The 21,042-nt window shown below is 45.4% G+C and overlaps 2 protein-coding genes across 2 annotated transcripts; both read left to right on the top strand.

Moving 5' to 3' along the window:
• The first annotated feature begins 10,107 nt into the window (after positions 1–10,107).
• LOC123396051 (thaumatin-like protein) lies at positions 10,108–10,857 on the top strand. The gene has a single exon (XM_045091083.1). It carries the CDS (start codon positions 10,158–10,160, stop codon positions 10,683–10,685), a length of 528 nt encoding a protein of 175 aa, XP_044947018.1. The 5' UTR covers positions 10,108–10,157; the 3' UTR covers positions 10,686–10,857.
• Positions 10,858–18,493: 7,636 nt separating this feature from the next.
• Positions 18,494–20,053, top strand: LOC123395536 (tuliposide A-converting enzyme 1, chloroplastic-like). The gene has a single exon (XM_045090547.1). It carries the CDS (start codon positions 18,892–18,894, stop codon positions 19,852–19,854), a length of 963 nt encoding a protein of 320 aa, XP_044946482.1. The 5' UTR covers positions 18,494–18,891; the 3' UTR covers positions 19,855–20,053.
• The last annotated feature ends 989 nt before the right edge of the window (positions 20,054–21,042 follow it).

The raw sequence follows: 21,042 nt of genomic DNA, 5'->3' as shown, positions 1-21,042 counted from the left end.
ACACCGTTAGCCGAAACTAAGACGACAAAGGTGGAACAAAACACCAGGCTAGAAAGCCAAGCCTTCCACCTTTTACCAAGTATATAGGCGCATTAAATTAAATAGAATTATATGGTGATATAACAAGGAACCCATGTTTTCACATGGAAAGCAACTTCACCTGCAACTAGCAACGTAATAAGAAGGCTGAGAAAGCGGTAACATAGCCAAAGAGTGGTTTGCTAGGATATGGAAAAGGTTAGAGGCTTTTCATGGCAATGTTGGGAGGCTTATTAATCAGGTGGTAGGCAGCGAGACATAGCAAAGAAACAAGACAGCTAGCATGGCAACAATAGTGATGGTATCTAGCGAAATAGTCATCTTGCCTAGGGTTTAAGACTAGGCACGCGACAGAAGATGCTTAGGTCAAGTATGTGCAAAAGCACACATGCAAGATTGAAGGTGACAACATTGAAGTTGGCAAGGCGGCACTATGCCTTGTGGTGAACAACTTCATCATCATCGTGCAGTTCGTCGCCATTGTAGTGTTATGGCATTGGTGTGGTAGATGTGATCATGTTTAAGGTAACCTTATGAAAGAACGTGGATGTCGCCTAGAGGATGGTAAATAGGCGATTTAAAATAATTATGGTTTAGGCTTGAACAAATGTGAAATAAAAGTAACACTTAATTTGTCAAGCACAAAACCTAAACAACTAGGCTCACCCTATGTGCACCAACAACTTATGCTAAGAAAAATAAACAACTACTCCCTCTGTTCCTAAATATAAGTCTTTTTTTTTAAATTTGACTAGAAGACTACATACGGATCAAAATGGATTAATCTACATTCTAAAATATGTCTATATACGTCTGTATGTAATCTTCTAGTGAAACCACTTAAAAGACTTATATTTAGGAACGGAGGGAGTAACTCGTAGCAAGATATATAACAAGAAACAATATGGCTATCATAAAGTAAAGTGCATAAGTAAAAGGCTCGGGTAAGAGATAACCGAGGCACACGGAGACGACGATGTATCCCAAAGTTCACACCCTTGCGGATGCTAATCTTTGTTTGGAGCGGTGTGGAGGCATAATGCTCCCCAAGATGCCACTAAGACCACCATAATCTCCTCACGCCCTCGCACAATGCAAGATATCGTGATTCCATTAAGGGACCCTTGAGGGCGGTCACCGAACCCGTACAAGATAGGTTGGGGCAATCTCCACAACTTAATTGGAGGCTCCCAACAACACCACGAAGCTTCATCACAATGGAATATGGCTTCGAGGTAACCTCAAATGCTTGGGGCAATCTCCACAACCTAATTGGAGACTCCGACGCTTGCCCAGAGCTTTACACAACAATGATTGAGCTCCAAGGCACCACCAAGCTTCTAGGACGCCAAAGCATCCATGAAGAACAATTCCTAGGATACCAACTACCCAAGGGTAATAAGCTTCTCAAACTTTTCACTTCCACGTATCACCATGGATAACTCAAATCTATGCACCAAATGCAATGACAAGGGCACACGGAGTGCCCAAGTCCTTCACTCCCAAATCCCTCCACAACAACTAATGTTATGGAAGAAAAAGAGAGGAAGAACGAAGAAGAACACGACGAACTCCAAGATCTAGATCCAGGGGGTTCCCCTCACATAGAGGAGAAAGTGATTGGTGGAAATATGGATCTAGATCTCCTCTCTCTTATCCCTCAAAAAGGAGAAAGAATCATTGAAGGAATTGAGAGTTGGAAAGATCTAAGAAGGTCAACAATGGGGGCAATACGAGCTCAACAGTTGAGGAACCATTGGGAAAGAAGACCCCCCTTAAATAGGTCTGCACAAATCTGCCACTTATGTGCAGAATTACACAGGGACAGTATAACCGGTGACGCGGGCGGTACAACCGCCCAACCACCGAACCACAAGAGAAACGAGGCCGGCAGTTCCACTCAACTCGATCACTCGACACGGCTCATTCCCAAGCAATATAACCGTGTGGACCACCGGTAGTATCGAGCTATTATAATATAGCGATACAACCGGTCCACCACTGCCCAAAAACCGAAGCTCATGAGAACCGAGTCTGGTTGAAGCCCGGTGCTGGGCCGGTTCAACCGCCCAGGGTGTGGGCAGTACAACCGCTCGGGGCAGCGATACAACTGCTGGAAGAAAACACGAAAGACTAGAACTGTCATAACTTCTACAAATGAGCTTCGAATTAAGCAAACTCAAACTTGTTGGATTGAGGACGACAAGAGCTATCCAAAAGCAACGAGCAACGACGAAGCGACGAGTCATCCTGCGAGGCGATGAGCAGACAAGGTGATGAGCGACGAGCAACGAGGCAACGAGCTGACAAGCAGACGAGGAGGAGACAAGGCGACGAGGAGGAGACCTGCCTGCAGGCTGCAGCGATCGTCGATCGATCTGGAAAAAAAGCGGCAGCGGCAACAGGTCCTTGCGGGATCAACGGGAGGAGCAATCAGCGATGGATCGATTGATCCAGAAAAAAGAAAGCTGTAGGCTGCAGCGTCGCACGGGAGCAGCTCCCTTGCCTCGCTGGTTGGCTCGCTCGCTCCACGGCCCACTGGCCGAGTTCTCCATAGGAATTATTTTTTAATACAAGGCCTACCTAATTTTTTTTTTGGATCCCTTAAAATTTTTGAACCCTCTACGGACCGCACAGTTTGCACCACTATGGACCTAGCCCTAGGCTAGTTCAAACACAACTGCCCGCCGACCAACTACTCAAGGTTCTTCAAGGGCAAGTGCCATGACGCCTATAGCTATGCCAAGGACGACCAAACCAGTACCTTCACATGTCCCGCCCGAACCAACTACGAGATCATCCTCTGTCCAGTCCAAAATTATTTACACATGGATCAGTAAGTAGAGAGGACTACACCTTGTAGTCTTCCTTACTTATTATGATCATTTGAGTGTGTGCCCATATATAATGTCACACTTGATGGTGCGTGTGTGTCATTCGGCGAATAAATGTATAACTAAAACAGTTGTGTAATGTCTGCATTCATGTGAAGTGCAATTCGATTCCGGGACATTATTTTATCTTGTGCCATGAGCAATGATGCATCTACTGAATACTCATACTTCTTACAGACAAGATTTGCTCAATGATGTTATTGGCTCGTTATGAAAAAAAAAGATGATTTTAATATGGTCCCCCTTACCTCCTCTTTGCCTACTCCTCTAAATTTAGGATTTTTGTTGTGCACAAGAGGACATCTCATCCCGAGATCCAATCCATAATCATGCTCCTATAAGTTTAGCATTTTTGTTGTGCCACAGCTTCCATCTTCATCTCTGGTATATCATGTCGTTTGTCTGCATATGCACATACGGTTTACACTTAGTCTCGATCAGGGGCGGACCCAGACAAAATTTTGACTGGGGACGTTATATTTGACTGGGGGCATACCTTCTATAAAGTTCCTCATTTTGAAGTGTTTTGTTTCAAAATGTGCACAAATACAAAGGGAATTCGAAAATTTAAGTGGGGGCCTAGGCCCCCACTCAGTTGAACTTGGGTCCGCCCCTCGTCTCGATGGACCATAATATATTTGTTTTTTTCACTTGCCGGTAATATGTTGGCTCCCACATGTTCCACGATGATCTCATCGGATGAACCACGATGCCGGGGATTCAATCAATCCCGTATGCAATTCCCTTTGTCTATCAATATATAAATTGCCCAAGATTCGATCGTCGGTATCCCCATACCTTGTTCAATCTTGTTACCGGCAAGTCTCTTTACTCGTTCCACAACACATGATCATGTAACTAACTCCTTACGCACATTGAGCACAACAGGATGTGCAGAATTACACACGGGCAGTATAACCAGTGACGCGGGCGGTACAACCGCCCAACCATCGGACCACAACAGAGACGAGGCCGGCGGTTCCACTCAACTCGATCACTGGACATGGCTCATTCCCAAGCAATATAACCGCGTGGACCACCGGTAGTATCGAGCTATTATAATATAGCGATACAACCCGTCCACCACCGCCCAAAAACCGGAGCTCATCAGAACCGAGTCTGGTTGAAGCCCGGTGCTGGGCCGGTTCAACCGCCCAGGGTGTGGGCGGTACAACCGCTCGGGGCAGCGGTACAACTGCTGGAAGAAAACACGAAAGACTAGAACTGTCATAACTTCTACAAATGAGCTCTGAATTAAGCAAACTCATCCTTGTTGGATTGAGGACGATAAGAGTTATCCAAAAACAACGAGCGATGAGGAGACGAGTCGTCCTGCGAGGCGATGCGCGGAGGAGGTGATGAGCGACAAGCAACGAGGCAACGAGCTGACAAGCAGACGAGGAGGAGACAAGGAGACGAGGAGGAGACATGCCTGCAGGCTGCAGCGATCGTCGATCGATCTGGAAAAAAGCGGCAGCGGCAACAGGTCCTTGCGGGATCAACGGGAGAAGCAATCAGCGATGGATCGATTGATCCAGAAAAAAGAAAGCTGCAGGCTGCAGCGTCGCACGGGAGCAGCTCCCTTGCCTCGCTGGCTGGCTCGCTCGCTCCACGGCCCACTGGCCGAGTTCTCCATAGGAGTTATTTTTTAATACAAGCCCTACCTAAATTTTTTTGGATCCCTTAAAATTTTGAACCCTCTACGGACCGCACAGTTTGCACCACTATGGACCTAGCCCTAGGCTAGTTCAAACACAACTGCCCGCCGACCAACTACTCAAGGTTCTTCAAGGGCAAGTGCCATGACGCCTATAGCTATGCCAAGGACGACCAAACCAGTACCTTCACATGTCCCGCCCGAACCAACTACGAGATCATCCTCTGTCCAGTCCAAAATTATTTACACATGGATCAGTAAGTAGAGAGGACTACACCTTGTAGTCTTCCTTACTTATTATGATCATTTGAGTGTGTGCCCATATATAATGTCACACTTGATGGTGCGTGTGTGTCATTCGGCGAATAAATGTATAACTAAAACAGTTGTGTAATGTCTGCATTCATGTGAAGTGCAATTCGATTCCGGGACATTATTTTATTTTGTGCCATGAGTAATGATGCATCTACTGAATACTCATACTTCTTACAGACAAGATTTGCTCAATGAGGTTATTGGCTCGTTATGAAAAAAAAAGATGATTTTAATATGGTCCCCTTACCTCCTCTTTGCCTACTCCTCTAAATTTAGGATTTTTGTTGTGCACAAGAGGACATCTCATCCCGAGATCCAATCCATAATCATGCTCCTGTAAGTTTAGCATTTTTGTTGTGCCACAGCTTCCATCTTCATCTCTGGTATATCATGTCGTTTGTCTGCATATGCACATACGGTTTACACTTAGTCTCGATCAGGGGCGGACCCAGACAAAATTTTGACTGGGGACGTTATATTTGACTGGGGGCATACCTTCTATAAAGTTCCTCATTTTGAAGTGTTTTGTTTCAAAATGTGCACAAATACAAAGGGAATTCGAAAATTTAAGTGGGGGCCTAGGCCCCCACTCAGTTGAACTTGGGTCCGCCCCTCGTCTCGATGGACCATAATATATTTGTTTTTTTGGAGGAAAGGAGGATATATCCCGGTCTCTGCATCTGGACGATGCATGCATTTATTTTATTAATTTTTGTAATAACCTTACAAAGTAATACATTAGTAAGTCTCAAGCCACCATCTTTACAATAGTTTGTCGCTACTCTTATCCTCTTGATGAAGGGGTGCCGACTATCCGAGCCTATTACCAAACAGACATCGCACCAAAGCATAGCATCTAAAGCCGGATGTCCTAGCCCAGACTCAATACCGGGACTAGGTCACATCGCTCTGGCACACTCTCAAAGGACACCGCCGCTGTCTTCGGCCGATTAATCCCCACAGCAGGTACCGACGCACCAACCTTGCCAGGCCTGGCGTCGACGCCACCATGACGCCAGACAACTCCACCATCCTGCATGTATCCATCCACACCCGCCCGTCGTTGAAACTCCGCAGCACCATGCCGCCTGATCCATTGTCAGCCTTGCAGTAGATGTAACACCGCTTCTCCTCTTGTCCCCTCCATCCAGCTCCTACTCCAAAATGATGCCCCTAGGAGGGAAAAGGACACCGAAGACGTCGTCGTCCTATGATCCAGTAGACCCAGATTTGCGGTTTCCTTCAGAACATCTCGACCATGTTGACGCAACTTGCAACGACGATGCCTCAATAGGGGAATGACGTCGGAGACGTCGTCATCGTCCGCTGTGATCAAAGTCAGTGCGATTTTCATCGGAACTAGCGCCACCAATATGTGGTCCGATGGTTACGAGGACAGTGATATCTCCTGCCCACTAGAGTTCAAGTACGAGAGTTGACATTGGTCCTTGCATTTTCTGATTTAAGGCCATATTACAGCAGTAGATAACATGTTTTAAGGTCATACTTGTCGTGATGTATCCGTAAGCACACGCTTCTGAATTACAATGGCATTTTTTTATCAATGTCTTTGTACATGAGTTTGTTTTTTTGTAACAACGCACTGGCACCTCTAAATGTTCTGCTCTTACAAATGTATTTCTTACATGCTCATGCAATGCCTTTGTGATTGTCTATCACGCTACAAAATTGTTATTAGCCAAACATTAAATTTTCAGTTGTTAATGATGAATATGATATCTCTACCGTTCTACACAAATGTTCTTCGAAAAGGAAAAAAAATACGGAAGGTCATCTCAGTTCATACAGAGTATTTGAAGTAATATTGTGACGGAAGTCAAGCAAGTTTCTATTGAGGAAAAAGGTTTCGAAACTTTTTTACTCCTTATAAGTCATTCAAGAGACAAGTGTGTTTACTGAAATTATATTATAGCGTTATTACTTATTTTGAAGAAGCGCATGCTTAGTGATAATGCTTAATGATGGATCAAATGCTTAACGTGATTTGAATGTAAGCTTTCAGTTTATCAGTTGTTCAAAAGAATACCGACTATAGTCTTTTCATCAGCATGTGTAAGCTGCAAAATACAAATGGAGGCAACAATCCTTTCTACACACCTTCTTATATACTCCCTCCGTTCCTAAATATAAGTCTTTTAAGATATTTGACTAGTGGTCTACATACGGAACAAAATGAATGAATCTATATTCTAAAATATGTCTATATACATCCGTATGTAGTCCACTAGTGCAATCTCTAAAAAGACTTATATTTAGAAACGGGGGGAGTACTCACCATTGCACTTGCGTGTGTGGGTGCGTCCTTGTATAGAGTGCTGACGATGATTTAAATGAATTGGTTTTAAGTACATTCTGAATAGTAAATTATGAACTTCCCATCAAATTTTCAAGACAATTATTCTATAATTGGATGAGAATTGATGTGGTTGACTTGGTATAAAAAAATCTTGCATTATGTTATGTTTAATTACAATATATATTGAAAAAGACGTGCGGTGCACGTGCATGCTTACTAGTATAAGAAGGTATTAATAGATGAGGTCTAATTAATATGCATACAACAAATACTACTATAATATGCCTTAACGTTTTAGAATTATTTGATTTTCGTAAGATACCTAATGCACTAGGAGGGAGGAAGTAGGACCTTTATGTAAGAAAGACATCGTTTAAGCTTAACGTATGACATGACATTGAATAAATTGTACATAAATACCACAAATGGGGCATTGAAAGTAGATTGATATCAAGATTGATATTTTTTACGGATCAATAGCAACTTTGGGGCGATACGTTGCAGAATGAGCTAAATCCGGTGTTCATACTTATTGATGGTGTATCTGTCCGACGGGGCCCCGTCTGTCAGTTGCCGACGTGACAATTTTTTACAGAAAACCTCCTTGCTTGATACGTAATCATATAAATACCCTTTACTTCACAGGAATTTTTTTGTTGGTAATTTTTCAACACCGAATCGGACTTTTTCAAAGTTTCCACCGAATTGGATAATCAAATAAAAAAAACAAAAACGAGCGTTGGCGGGGATAGAACGCAGGACCTCCCATTCAGAGGAGCGGCGCACCAACCACCTCGCCACAGAGAAACTTGCCTCAAATAACCGGCGAGATCTTTTTTATACTAATACAACCATGACGGCCCGCTGGTTAGGCCCAGCGGGTTGCGCGTTGAATTACTAGTAAAAAAATACATATACCTATTAAAATACTCCCTCCGTTCCTAAATATAAGTCTTTTAAGCGATTTCACTAAGGAACTACATACGGAGCAAAATGAGTGAATCTACGCTCTAAAGTATGTCTATATACATCCGTATGTAGTCCTCTAGTGAAATATCTAAAAAGACTTATATTATAGAACGGAGGGAGTACATAATACTTATTCAAATAGTAAAACTAAAAAAGTATATGTCCAAAAAACATTTTTTTTATTTCGAGTGACTCATATATTGATTATATTGTCTTAAACGGACAGTTACTTAAAAAGTTGCTAACATGTATTAAAAATATTTATGTAATCGTAAAAAATTATATAAATACATGAAAACTGTTCAACTTTTCTTTAAAAATCGAGGTATTTCTTGAAATGCAAAATGATTTTACACAATAATTTGTAAAAATGATCATCATATCTTAAGAAACTTATTTATTATTGTAGATACCATTGTGTAATCAGCTATTAAAAAAACAATTCATCATATATTAAAAAAATGTTCACCATAAATTATAAAGTTCATTGCACATTATTTAAAATGTTCATCATATCTTAAAAGTGTTCAACATATGTAACAAAAAATGTCAATTTGCATTTGAAATATGTTCATCATGTATTACCAAAATTTCATTATATAAAAACATACTCACCGTTTATAAAAAAACCCTAGGCGACAAACGAGCCCGAGTAAAATGTGAAACGAAAAAACAAAGTAGGCTTCGCTGGGCCCAATCACCGACCCATAATTTATCAAGTAAAAGAGGGGACACATCTTGCATACCGTGAGCAACTCCGTGGCCCGTTGGCTAGGGCGCCGCTCCTCCGAACTGGAGGTTGTGGGTCCCATTCCCATGGGCGCCAGTTTATACTTCTTTTATTTAATTTTCCAATTTGATGGACAATTTCAAAAGAGTCCATTTCGGTGTTTAAAAATTACGGAAGAAATTCTTTCACAAAATCCTTTTTCCTGCGAAATAAAAGGCATTTATATGATTACGTACAAAGCAAAACGTTTCCTACAAAAAATGCCACGTCGGCACCTGACAGGCGGGCCCTGTCAGTCTTTTATTTAATTGTTTGATTTGATGGAAAAAAAATTAAAAGAGTCTGTTTCGGTGTTTAAAAATTACGAACAAAAAAACTCTTTCACAAAATCTTTTTGCCTGTGAACTAAAGGGTATTTATATGATTACGTACGAAGCAAAGCCTACAAAAAAATGCCACATCGACACCTGATAGGCGGGCCCTGTCGCTCATATACACCGTTAAACGTAATTATACGCGGTTTAGCCCATTCTGCAACGTATCGCCCAAAGTTGATAGTGACTCATAAAAATCATCAATCTTAGCATCAATTTGCTTCCAACGTCCCAATTGTGATACTTATGTGCAATTTACTCTATGACATTAGTTTAGTTTTCTATTTTTCTTCTTTGACAAATGGTGTTAAATTTGGCTTCAAACACGGGAGATGCCACGCACAGTAACCACCATTCTGAGTCGGGATAATTTTTATTGCACATTTGTTTTTTAAGCACTTTTTTTATTCATCTCACTCTATACGAGCAGTTTTTATTTATTTTTGTTGATGATTTGCTAGAAATACTTTAACCAAGTCTCATCTTTTTTTATTTTTGAGAGTCTAATAAAGTCTCATCTAGAATTCTAGATGCGCTCCACCATGACGGTGCTTCGCCGTCCTTGATTTACTCCACCGTTCTCTCAGGTCACACGTTCTTTTTCCGACGTGCGTCTTCATTCTTTGGCCGGGCTATATCAGATGGGTGCATGCGTATGCAATCTCTGCAGTCTGGTGACACCACTGCACTACACACGGTAGGTACAGTAGCCATGCATCTGTGAATTGAATGAGAGTTCTCCAAAGTAGCTAGCTAGCCTAGCTCGGTCAGATCATCGGCATCTTCATCAAACCTATATAAATGGAAGTAAGCAATAACCTCTCTCCCAGCACACACGACACGCACCCACAGTTCCACAAAAATGGCTCGCGCCTCTCCGGTCGTCCTCGTCTTGGTAGCCGCAGGCCTCGCGGCGGGGGCCAGCGCGACGTCAACGCCGCTCACCATCACCAACCGGTGCTCCTTCACGGTGTGGCCGGCGGTCGCCCCGGCAGGCCTCGGCACCGAGCTCCACCCGGGAGCCAACTGGAGCGTCGACGAGTCGGCGTTCGACAGCCCCGCGTCCATATGGGGGCGCACGGGCTGTTCCTTCGACGCGGCAGGCAGTGGGCTGTGCCGGACGGCCGACTGCGGTAGCGGGCTGCGGTGCGCTACCACCGACCCCCCGGCGCCGGTGACCAGGGCCCAGGTGGCCAGCTCCGAGGGCTTCTACCACTACGGCATCACTACGGACAAGGGGTTCAACCTGCCGCTGGACCTCACGTGCAGCTCCGGCGACGCGCTACGGTGCCGGGAGGAGGGATGCCACGACGCGTTCCCCTACGTGGAGTTCAACGAGCACGCCTGCACCGCCGCTGGCAGCCGGCTCCAGATCGTCTTCTGCCCATGATGAGCCATCGGCAGAACATGGAGTATATAACCATATAACATACACATATAGTACGTGTATCACGGTTGTAGTACACACCCAGACGTGTCATGTATTCCCAGCGGTACGTACACTCATGAATGCACGTGCGAGTTTCCAATAAAGTTGTGATGCATGTGTGATGTGCCTTTCATATATTGTTTGCGGGAATTTATTCGTACACATAACATAACATATAAATATGTATATTCTTCCCAGCCGTACAAACACTAACTAAAGATTATATTTTTTTCACCGTGTTAACAAAAAAGCCACAATCAAATCAACAAACTACGGACTGAAATGGTACTATTACACTAGCACACTTACAACTTCCTCGACCGGAAGTCCGGACCCCCAAAGAGATTTCGGCTAAACAAAAGAAGGTGTTTCGACGATGAAGCGGCAATGTCGTCGCTGTTCATACCCTGGTGGCGGCGGCTGATCAGGGAAGTGCATGGTAGTGAGGGTCTCCGGAGGCAAGCCGCTATCTTTTCTTCTCCTCGTGTACGCTCGACGGGCGCCTAGTTTCCCACACCCAGGCTAGGTCCTCACCGTCGGTTCGTATTAGTTTAGATTAGATTACAGTCGTCTCTTTCTTTCTTTTTCCGCCGGCTGGCTGCCTCTTTGTCCTTGGGGCCGCCGGCGCCGGCCGACTGACACGAGGGTGAGCACCAGCTACGCTTTGTGTTTGCGTTTGCATTTGCTCCCTTCCGCCCTCGTCGCCATCCTCTTCAACTGCGGTTGCGAGAGGAGCCAGCGTCACCTGCATGCGGGAATCAACGGCACAACACACATCTTTCAGTGGGTTGGATCCATCCGCTCCTTCATCTGCTCAACCATCAATAAGACAAGAGGGTGGTATACCAACCTGGTAGATCTTGCTGCCCTGGCCCCGGCCGCCATTAAGATAAGCTTTCATCTGCTCACTGTCGTCTTTTTCTTTCGGTATTGAACAAGCTAGAACCCCTCCTCATCATTTACAGTGAAAGCATCGGCCGACACCGGCGCTCAAGTCCAAGTCACACGCGCATCCCGTATGCGGACAGATGACTATCTCCAATATATATAGATAGAGATGACAGCATGTTAGAGAGAACAAGCTGTAGAGAAGGGGTGCAGCTGAGTCTATGGTCCATACCTAGAGGATAGACCGTGCCATGGATCGATGAGGTGGCGCAAACAGGACCCTTCCTTGCTAGCTCATGCATGGCCGGGCGTCTCAAGGCTAGGCGCAGATTCATTCGTTTACACCAAAGAAGGCATGCAGCCGCCGTCCTCCTCCATCTCCATCTCCATCAACAATACTATTTATTGTCTACTTACGACATCAAACCACAGCTACAACATTAATCTTATCTATGTGAGCTGAGCGCCTCGTGACTTGTAATTATAGTGGATGGCTTGGGAGTGTTAAATAAAACCAAATTACTCATCTAATTTTTTATATACACCCTCCGTCACGGTTCAAAAGGAGCGAGTATCATTCATGGATACTAGATGGATAGACATAGGCACTCGCGGTCCAACGCCGACGAGCTCGCCAATAAACCTGTAACACACGACTTCTGTATGGTTTTGCAGCCAAGGCAACGCAAGGTTGCAAAATATAAAACGTTCAAACCAAGCGTCTAGAGTCTACAAATGAGAGAGATATCAGCTTGCTTCTACTCTCTGGTCAAATTATACATGCGGTTCATTTGTTTTGGAAGGTTCGGACAAACATTCTGATTGCCACTAAAGTGTCATCTTGTAGTTTCATGATGCTGCTTTCTCATCTCGTAGTTGCTTTCAGATGAGATGCTAATAAAAAGCAAAAGAAATGCTACATGAATATGCAGTAACTATGCAGCCTGGCCAGTTCAACGTTTATGCATCATTCATTCATTTTAGATCCAAACGTGCCTATAGCTGATAATCCTGGATTGCATTTGCTGGGTACTAACACTTCCAGTGCTGCATACAAGCACACACTAAGTGCCTGTTCGGCAACCCTCCCTGGAACGGAGCGCACTTTTAGCAGCTCCACAAACTGTAATTGGATGCCACTCCGATCCGGCGTCAAGCGGAGGGAGTCCGAACACACAGTAAGTATATGCACGTTGATTCTGAAATGCACATTAGGCACATTCAGTTTGAGAGAATAACAAGGACTCGATCAAGAATGAAGTCTTTATCAGTATAATATTATAGAACGAGGGGCTCAAGAATTGTATTGCAAATCAAATTCCAGAGGGTGAACAAGCATAGTAATCGACATCAATTCTAACAGCAGCTCCTCAGCTCAATATAGTTCGGCCACGCCACAAGGAAACAACGAAACTATATAGCTAGCCACCAGGCAGCACCCAACCCAAGTCAACTTCCATGAGCATCCAGCGTACAAACAAGGCCCAAGCTGCACGCCCAATTCATCGACTTGCCATTTTATCCAAGTCTCGTGCTTCCAAATCCCGGCTCTGCTTCTCTCCTAGTCCTTCGCGCCTTGAAACTCATCTTCATCATCATTCCCAATGTCACCAAGACCAAACAATTAACAGCGCCAAGTCGTTGCTGCCAGGCATCTGCAGCACATCAACAAATCAAATCAAATCAACAACAGTTCAACACGTCGCACATGTAGAATGTCAAAGGGGAATAGGTAAAAAAATCGCATGCAAAAGTTTCATTCGTCTTCTCTCGATTCCTCAAGAATTCATTGCATTGCAAAGTCCACGGTGGTTGGGAACAACATGAACATGGAGTAGCGATTGACTGAAATCAATACTCTACACCTGACGTTCAATACCTCCTTCTAGCCAACAAACAATGCACAAGTAAGCCACCAGCCAAGAAACAAATCCATTTTATCTGATGTACAAGAACAACTATGAGGAGCCATACAATACCATGAATTCGTCATACAATACCCATCGATCTTCTTTTGGTTCACAAAAAATATTCAAAAAAATTCAGGTCAATTGGACTTCGTTTGGTAGTGAAAAACATGTAGAAAACAACAGCTGGCACTGGACAATGGGTCAATATGTTAGTGCTGAAAAATAATATAAATTGATAAATAAATACCCAAAAAGTATCCTAGAATAATAATATATAAGCATGGAACAATTAAAAATTATAGATACGTTTGAGACGTATCATTGGTCGACGTGCCGCTTCGTTGTTGGCTCTAGTGAGCAGTCGTGCCTGCTTTGGGCCGTCAAGAATGCGGGCAGTTGGCTTCGGGCGGGAAGGCGCGTGGGTGCGGGAAAGAGGTTTTTGGTGTGCGAGGTTAGTCAGACGCGGGTGCGACAACAATCCGGACGAGGGCAAAGCCCCACCCCTAGTTTGTCTCCGGATTACAAGAAAAAATGTGTGTGGATCGTCGAACATACCAATGTAAAATCGTGTTGAATGACAAAACATGTCTGGACCGCACGGTTCAAACAGTTACGGACGGTTTAAAGGTCGCTGTTGGAGATGCCCTAAGACCTACATCATCAAAAGCATACAACTCCAACAAATGATGTAAAGTAGAGCAGCAACATAAATTTGTTCTTCACAATTACATATGTAGTATTGAACAAAACTTGAAATATAATGTTGTTGGATGCATGGTGGATCACAATTCCTGGCCGTGGAAGGTTTTGTTTTTAGGTATTTCTTGAGTTTTGGTAAAATTTATGTCTTGCTCGAAAAAGTGAGTCGGCGACGGCTTCTGAGAATGGAATAAGATTCTTTTCACCTATTGTGTGTCTCAATGATGTTTGTAACACCAACGGTCATGTAAAGGTTTGACTTTGGCGGGTCTCATGCGATTTGATCGGCTTTTGTCTTTGATGGACCCATTTGATCCATTCTTGGTTCGTCAATGTTTGTTTGTCTATAGGTCGAATCGTTTTAAACTACGCTTGCTTTCATAGACTGTAGTTAATGTTTTTGTGTGTTGGTCCTGTTAGGCGTAATCAATGATTTTCTAATTGTATACTACAACCAATTGTGCTCCGCTCCGGTGGTGAGGCAATGATGACATCACATGTGTAGCTTGTTCCAATATATATACCTAATAATAAAGTGGTTATTACTTTCGTCGAAAAACCCACCACGATATTTTTATAAAAAAAGCCCCTGTAATTTTGGTTATTCAACCCGCGCTCTATCATTTATCTGCAACGCAAAAGGAAAAAGCGATTCGCTGTAAAAAATTATACTCGTACGCATCGCCTCCTCCCGTCGATCCTCGGCCACCCTGGCCTGTGCCCAGGCCGCCGCCACACCACTCGCCGCCGCGTCCGACCTCAACCGTCACCGTTGCCGATCTCAACCCATCCGCCTCCGGGTTGTACCTCTCCCCGCTCACTGCCACGTTGCCGCGCTCGAGCGCATCGCGTCGACCCTGGTCCACCCTGGCCTGTGCCCAGGCCGCCGCCACACCACTCGCCGCCGCGTCCGACCTCAACCGTCACCGTTGCCGATCTCAACCCATCCGCCTCCGGGTTGTACCTCTCCCCGCTCACTGCCACGTTGCCGCGCTCGAGCGCATCGCGTCGACCCTGGTCCACCCTGGCCTGTGCCCAGACCGCTGCCACACCACTCGCCATCGCGGTCGACCTCAACCACCACTACTGTCGATCTCAACCCACCCGCATCCACGGTCGTACCTCTGCCTGCTTGCTGCCCCGTTTCGGCGCTCGAGCACAGCTTCTGGATCAAATCAACGTGATAGCTACAGCGACTTGGGATGATGCGTCTGCTCGATGCAGAACGGCGGTGGCGCGCGGATAAGGCACGACGGAGCGAAGTACTTGCAAATGGAGGCGGGCCTCCATGGCTCACACGGGGAACTCCGAGATTATGACGCGGCAACGGCGACTCCTTATGGCCAGATAGAGGCGCCTAACCCTTGCTCCCCTCAATGTATCCCCTCCTCCAACAGGAACTCATCATCTGATGAGATCCCCTCCCCATGCCTCCAACCGTGTGCCAATCACCGGCAAGAAATTTTATTTTGTGGGAATTTGTTTGCTGATGAATGAATGTATTTAATGTAAGATTGCATTATTGTAGAGAGAGAGAAAATGGAACACCACCTTCAATTTGTCATCTGATCCCACATTCTCTACCCCATGAGTGAAATAAGATAACAGTCCATTGATCAATTCAGGTAGCCTCTTTGTTTTGCTTTGCTTGTCCCGCTCAATTTCTCATCATGGTGGAATTAACAATGGACGGGTTGATTTTCCAACAAAATAGGATAAGACTTACTACATTAGTTAGTTAGCTTATTATTTTAATAAATCAAAATGATTATAAAAATTAAAAGCGTGTGATATTTTTTCTTTCGTTACAACGCACGGGCCTTTTGCTAGTGTATTATTATAGCCGATGTTCTTATTTGCTGTTGATGAATATTTTGACGGAGTTTTTTCAAACAAAAAGATAACACGTTCTAAAACGTTGACGTCATCGCACAGGTCATTGTACTTACGGCAGGTTGAGGGTTGGAAAGGGAAATGATTGTTTACGTTAATCCGAATTGTTTATCTTAATTCGTGTGGAAATGCCTAGGCTGGAGAGAAATAACTGATTCTTTTTACTCCGAATTTGGGCGCCCATACGCTGAGTAGCATCGATTTCAATTGTTCAGCGTGCGGCGAATTTGAGCGCCCATACGATTGCGCGGATAGCCCGATCATAGACCCGTTTGGATCCTAAGGTTAGAGTTAGAGTTAGTTAGATTGAACTCATCTAACCCTTAAAAATCCAAATAGGGTGGGTTAGAGTGGGTTAGATTTATCTAACCTATCTAAAAAATCTAGGGAAACACTTCCTACCATTAGGTCATTTTTTTAGATTTTTTAGATAGGTTAGATGCATCTAACCCACTCTACGAGGCATTTGTCAGACTGTTCAACCGACGTCGATTCTTTTAACCGCACGGCTTGGTTGCTTTCCAAATCCTTCTTCTTTATTTCAATTAGGTCATTTTTTTGCCACGACCCCCTATAATCTCTCGTCAGTTTCTATATCCCGGATAAATCTCACCTACGCTGACCCACATGAATCCTCTTCCTTGGCTCGTCTGTCCCGAGAACTGCTCCATCCCCGAGCTCGCCAGACCCCTCGCCGCCAGAGCTTCCTTCGCTAGTGACCAGCATGTCCGCTCCGGCCTCCGCCATCGCGAAACTTCATGTTCGTCACGGCTCCCGCAGACTACGTTGGTCAGGATGTCGATGGTGAGCGGGGATGAGGAGCATCTCCTTGGAGAGTACATCTGCAAGCCGTCGACGAGAAGCGTCGGCTAATTCACCACGATGTGCATGGCTGAGATCTGCCGAGGCGTTTGAATTGATGGTCGATCTCTTGCATGGTGAGCGGCCATGTCAGATCGATCATCTCACCATATGGATCTCATACACGACGTCACTTTCCATAGCATCGGCAACTCCCCCATCTACGTTGGGGCACCTTGGCTACGAGTCGTCCCAATTCTTGCGACCGATCGGGTCCTGCTGTGCTGCCGGCCGCTACCACAAGGAGATCGACATCTTCATTCCATGGCGACATGGAGACATTTGTTTGCGTGTTACCTTGTCAGAGTCACCACTGCCTAGGATGCTTCGTACCATTGACACCACCTGTTCCTTGACATGTCTTGTTGTGTACCAAAGAGTGGGGATGTCGTATTTTATTGCCATGGATGCAATGCTTCGGTGTTCTGTGCATTAAGTTTCCTAGTGCCTAGGCACGGGGTTCCTATGGTTTTAGTAAGACATACATGCTTCGTGGTAATACATGGCATGCTTCCAGCTTATGTATAATATGTTTTTAAGTATATACGTAATTGCTTCCTTCTTTTACAAAATCACAACAATGCATCGGTACTACCTAGTTCATGCTTCAACAATTATCAAGCAATGTTTCCAATGGCTCACCAACAGATAAATGCATCAATATTACATGACATGGTTTCAACCATCATAAAATTGTGCTTCGGAATACAAGCGGACGTGCTTCATAGCACAAATTATGAAGCATGGTATGCAATGGTGGGCATGTTTGTCTTATGATGGAAACAAAGTATATATATATGAAATGAAAGGATATGATAACAGGACCTGGAGCGAAACTATATATGGAAGCAACATAAAATAAAAAAGCACCTGACTACATTGGACGCTAATTTCATAGCCGGTGCTTTAGATCGAAGCAAGCTTCAGATGCGTCGGAAGCAACATCAGCAAATAGTAGAAAGAAAATATCATTGATGCGATGTTTGGAAATAATTTTGCTATTTTAACTAATTTATTTCACTGAAATCTATAATTATTACTTTCTTAAAAATCAGCAATTGTGAGTAATTTACGGCTGCATGCAATTGTGAGTAATGTACGGTCATTGGTTTCTGTTTAGGAAACTACCACGCCAGATGGGCTGCATGCAGTCATGTCTCATTCACCACTGATCACATCTGACGGCTACCAACTAGTCTGATAGCTAGCAAATCATCAGTAGTCTGATGTCTAGCGCTGCCCAAAAATCTAACCCACCCAAGAGGTGTTTTTTTGGGTTAGAGTTAGGTGGGGCCCGGAAAAAGTTATTTTTCTCTCTGCCTCCACCACACAAAATCCTAGATAAAGGAGTCAAATGATTGGAAAAGGTGCATTTATTGACAATCTAAGGGTCTGTTTGGTTGGAGACTAATTTTGTCAAGCCAAAGTGTGGCAAGCCATTAAAGTATGACAAGCCATAAATTGTGGCTGAAAAAACGAACGTCAAACTTTGGCAAAAGTTGGCAAAAATTGACTCTATGCCAAATCGGCCATAGCGACAATAAAGTGTGGCAAGCCAAAATGTGGCAAAAACCAAACATATGCCAACTAAACTGTGACTGCCAAATTTTGGCTTGGCAAAGTGTGGCTGGAAACCAAACAGGCCCTCATCCTTTCGTCCAAACACCTCTTTAGTTAGAGTTAGTTCAGGGTTAATCTAGAGTTAGAATCTAACTCTAACCTCTAACCGAGTTAGAGTACCATGCCTCCTGTTTCCACCTCGCTTCCAAATTGGATGGAATTGTTAATTCAATGCACCAAATGGTCCTGATGCCCACCACTGATACGATTTTATTACTAGGCGTGCTGCAAAACTGCAGCCGTGCACACACATCGCTTCCCCTCGTCGGAAACTCGGCCGGCGCGCGACTGCGGCCATGGATCCGGACACCGAGGTCGACTTCGACTTCTCGCCGTTCCTCGTCCGCTACAAGAGCGGCCGCGTCCACCGTCTCATGGGCACGTCGAGAGTCGACGCCGGCACGGACGCCGCCACCGGCGTCACCTGCAAGGACGTCGTCATCGATGCCGACGCCGGCCTGGCCGCGCGGCTCTACCTCCCAAATGACGTCCCGCGGTCCAAGAAGCTCCCCGTCCTCGTCTACTTCCACGGGGGCGCCTTCGCCGTCCACTCGGCCTTCTCCGTCACGCACCACCGCTTCCTCAACGCCCTCGTGGCATCGGCCGGCGCCGTCGCCGTGTCCGTCGACTACCGCCTCGCGCCCGAGCACCCGCTCCCGGCCGCCTACGACGACGCGTGGGCCGCGCTCCGCTGGGCCCTGGCGAGCTGCGCGCCCGCCGCCGGGCGGGAGCCGTGGCTGGCCGAGCACGGCGACGCCGCGCGCCTCTTCGTCGCGGGCGACAGCGCCGGCGCCAACATCGCGCACAACGTGGCGACAAGGGCCGGCGGCGGAGAGGACGGGCTGCCGCGGATCGAAGGGCTGGTGCTCCTGCACCCGTACTTCCGCGGCAAGGATCTGGTGCCGTCGGAGGGCGCGGACCCGAGGTTCCTGCAGAGGGTGGAGAGGTCGTGGGGCTTCATCTGCGCGGGGAGGTACGGTACCGACCACCCGTTCATCAACCCGCTGGCGATGCCGGCGGTGGAGTGGGCGGCGCTCGGTTGCCGGCGAGCACTGGTCACCGTGGCGGAGCTGGACACGATGCGGGACAGGGGCCGGCGGTACGTGGAGGCGCTGAGGGGGAGCGCGTGGACAGGGGAGGAGGCGGTGCTGTACGAGACCGGCGGCGAGGGGCACGTTTACTTCCTGGAGGAGTCCGGCTGGGGCGACAAGGCCGAGAGGGAGATGGACGCCGTCGTCTCCTTCATCAGGCGGAGCTAGGTGGGGAACGGAACGATCGATGTTGGGTCCATCTGTGATCTGTCACTGCTGATGGTGGAATTAATTAACGCATGATTTGTTGGACCTTTTGCTCAGATCGTTCCCGGGTTTTCCAAATTATTGTTCCTTTCTGCTCTTTCGCTTGAGCTAGGAGCCAGTGCTTCTATTCTTTAACACGGAACATATGTTCATGCACTTACATCTATTCCCTCCCTAAATATAAGTCTTTGTAGAGATTCTACTAGTAGACTACATACAAATGTATATAGACATACTTTAAAGTATAGATTCACTCATTTTGCTTCGTATGTAGACTCCTAGTGAAATCTTTTAAAAGACTTATATTTAGAAACGGAGGGAGTAGTACAAAGGTACGTAAGAGCAAGTACAATAGTACAGCCGGCAGCCGGCTGTAAGTTCATGTCATGTCACCTATAGCCCATCTTATAGGTAACATGTACAATAGTTGATTAGAAGAGTGTACTATTTATTTATTATATGATCCACCTTTCATTCAGTGCCTAGGAGCACATGCTAGAGCTGGCTTAACTAAGAGTCCACTTACCTTCTCTCTCCTCCAACTAAGCAAAAATATACTACTTTATTCTTTATAGCCAGCTGACTCGGCTCTATTGTACTTGCTCAAGTACACCCTGTTTGTACGAGCGCCGCTTTTTAAAAACTAAACCAGTATATCAACTTAAGATTAATAAAATTATCGCACATGTCTTTGTGTCGATGGAAACATCTTCTTTTATTAAACGCGCATTGCTAGAAAGACTAAAATAAATGAAAAACAAGACCAATAATATCAAAGTCTATGACTTAAAGCATAATGAATTAATTTCATTACAAAGTATATAACTACCTGAGTTACATTCATTTGGCTTAGAGCATCTCTACCACACCCCTTATAATGTCTTTATCTCTAAAATAACTGTCAAATGCGTGTCCGCATGAAAAAAATTGTTCGATCAGACCCCGCACACGAATCAACCCGTAAATATTTTTACGGGGCGCGGTAAAAAGCTCCTTTCGATATGCAAAAACACAGTTTTCGCGTTCGCTTCTACGGTGTCGTGTATCGAGAGAAAGCAGTTGGCGGAAGCCTAACTGTCACGAAAACTTTCGCGTTCGTCCTCGATGTCAGTTGTGCGCCGCCCCGAACGTCGCCTCGCCCGTCCCCGT

The sequence above is a fragment of the Hordeum vulgare genome, chromosome 5H (assembly GCF_904849725.1).
Source record: "Hordeum vulgare subsp. vulgare chromosome 5H, MorexV3_pseudomolecules_assembly, whole genome shotgun sequence".
NCBI lineage: Eukaryota > Viridiplantae > Streptophyta > Magnoliopsida > Poales > Poaceae > Hordeum > Hordeum vulgare.
This window is presented reverse-complemented; position numbering and strand designations above follow the sequence as displayed.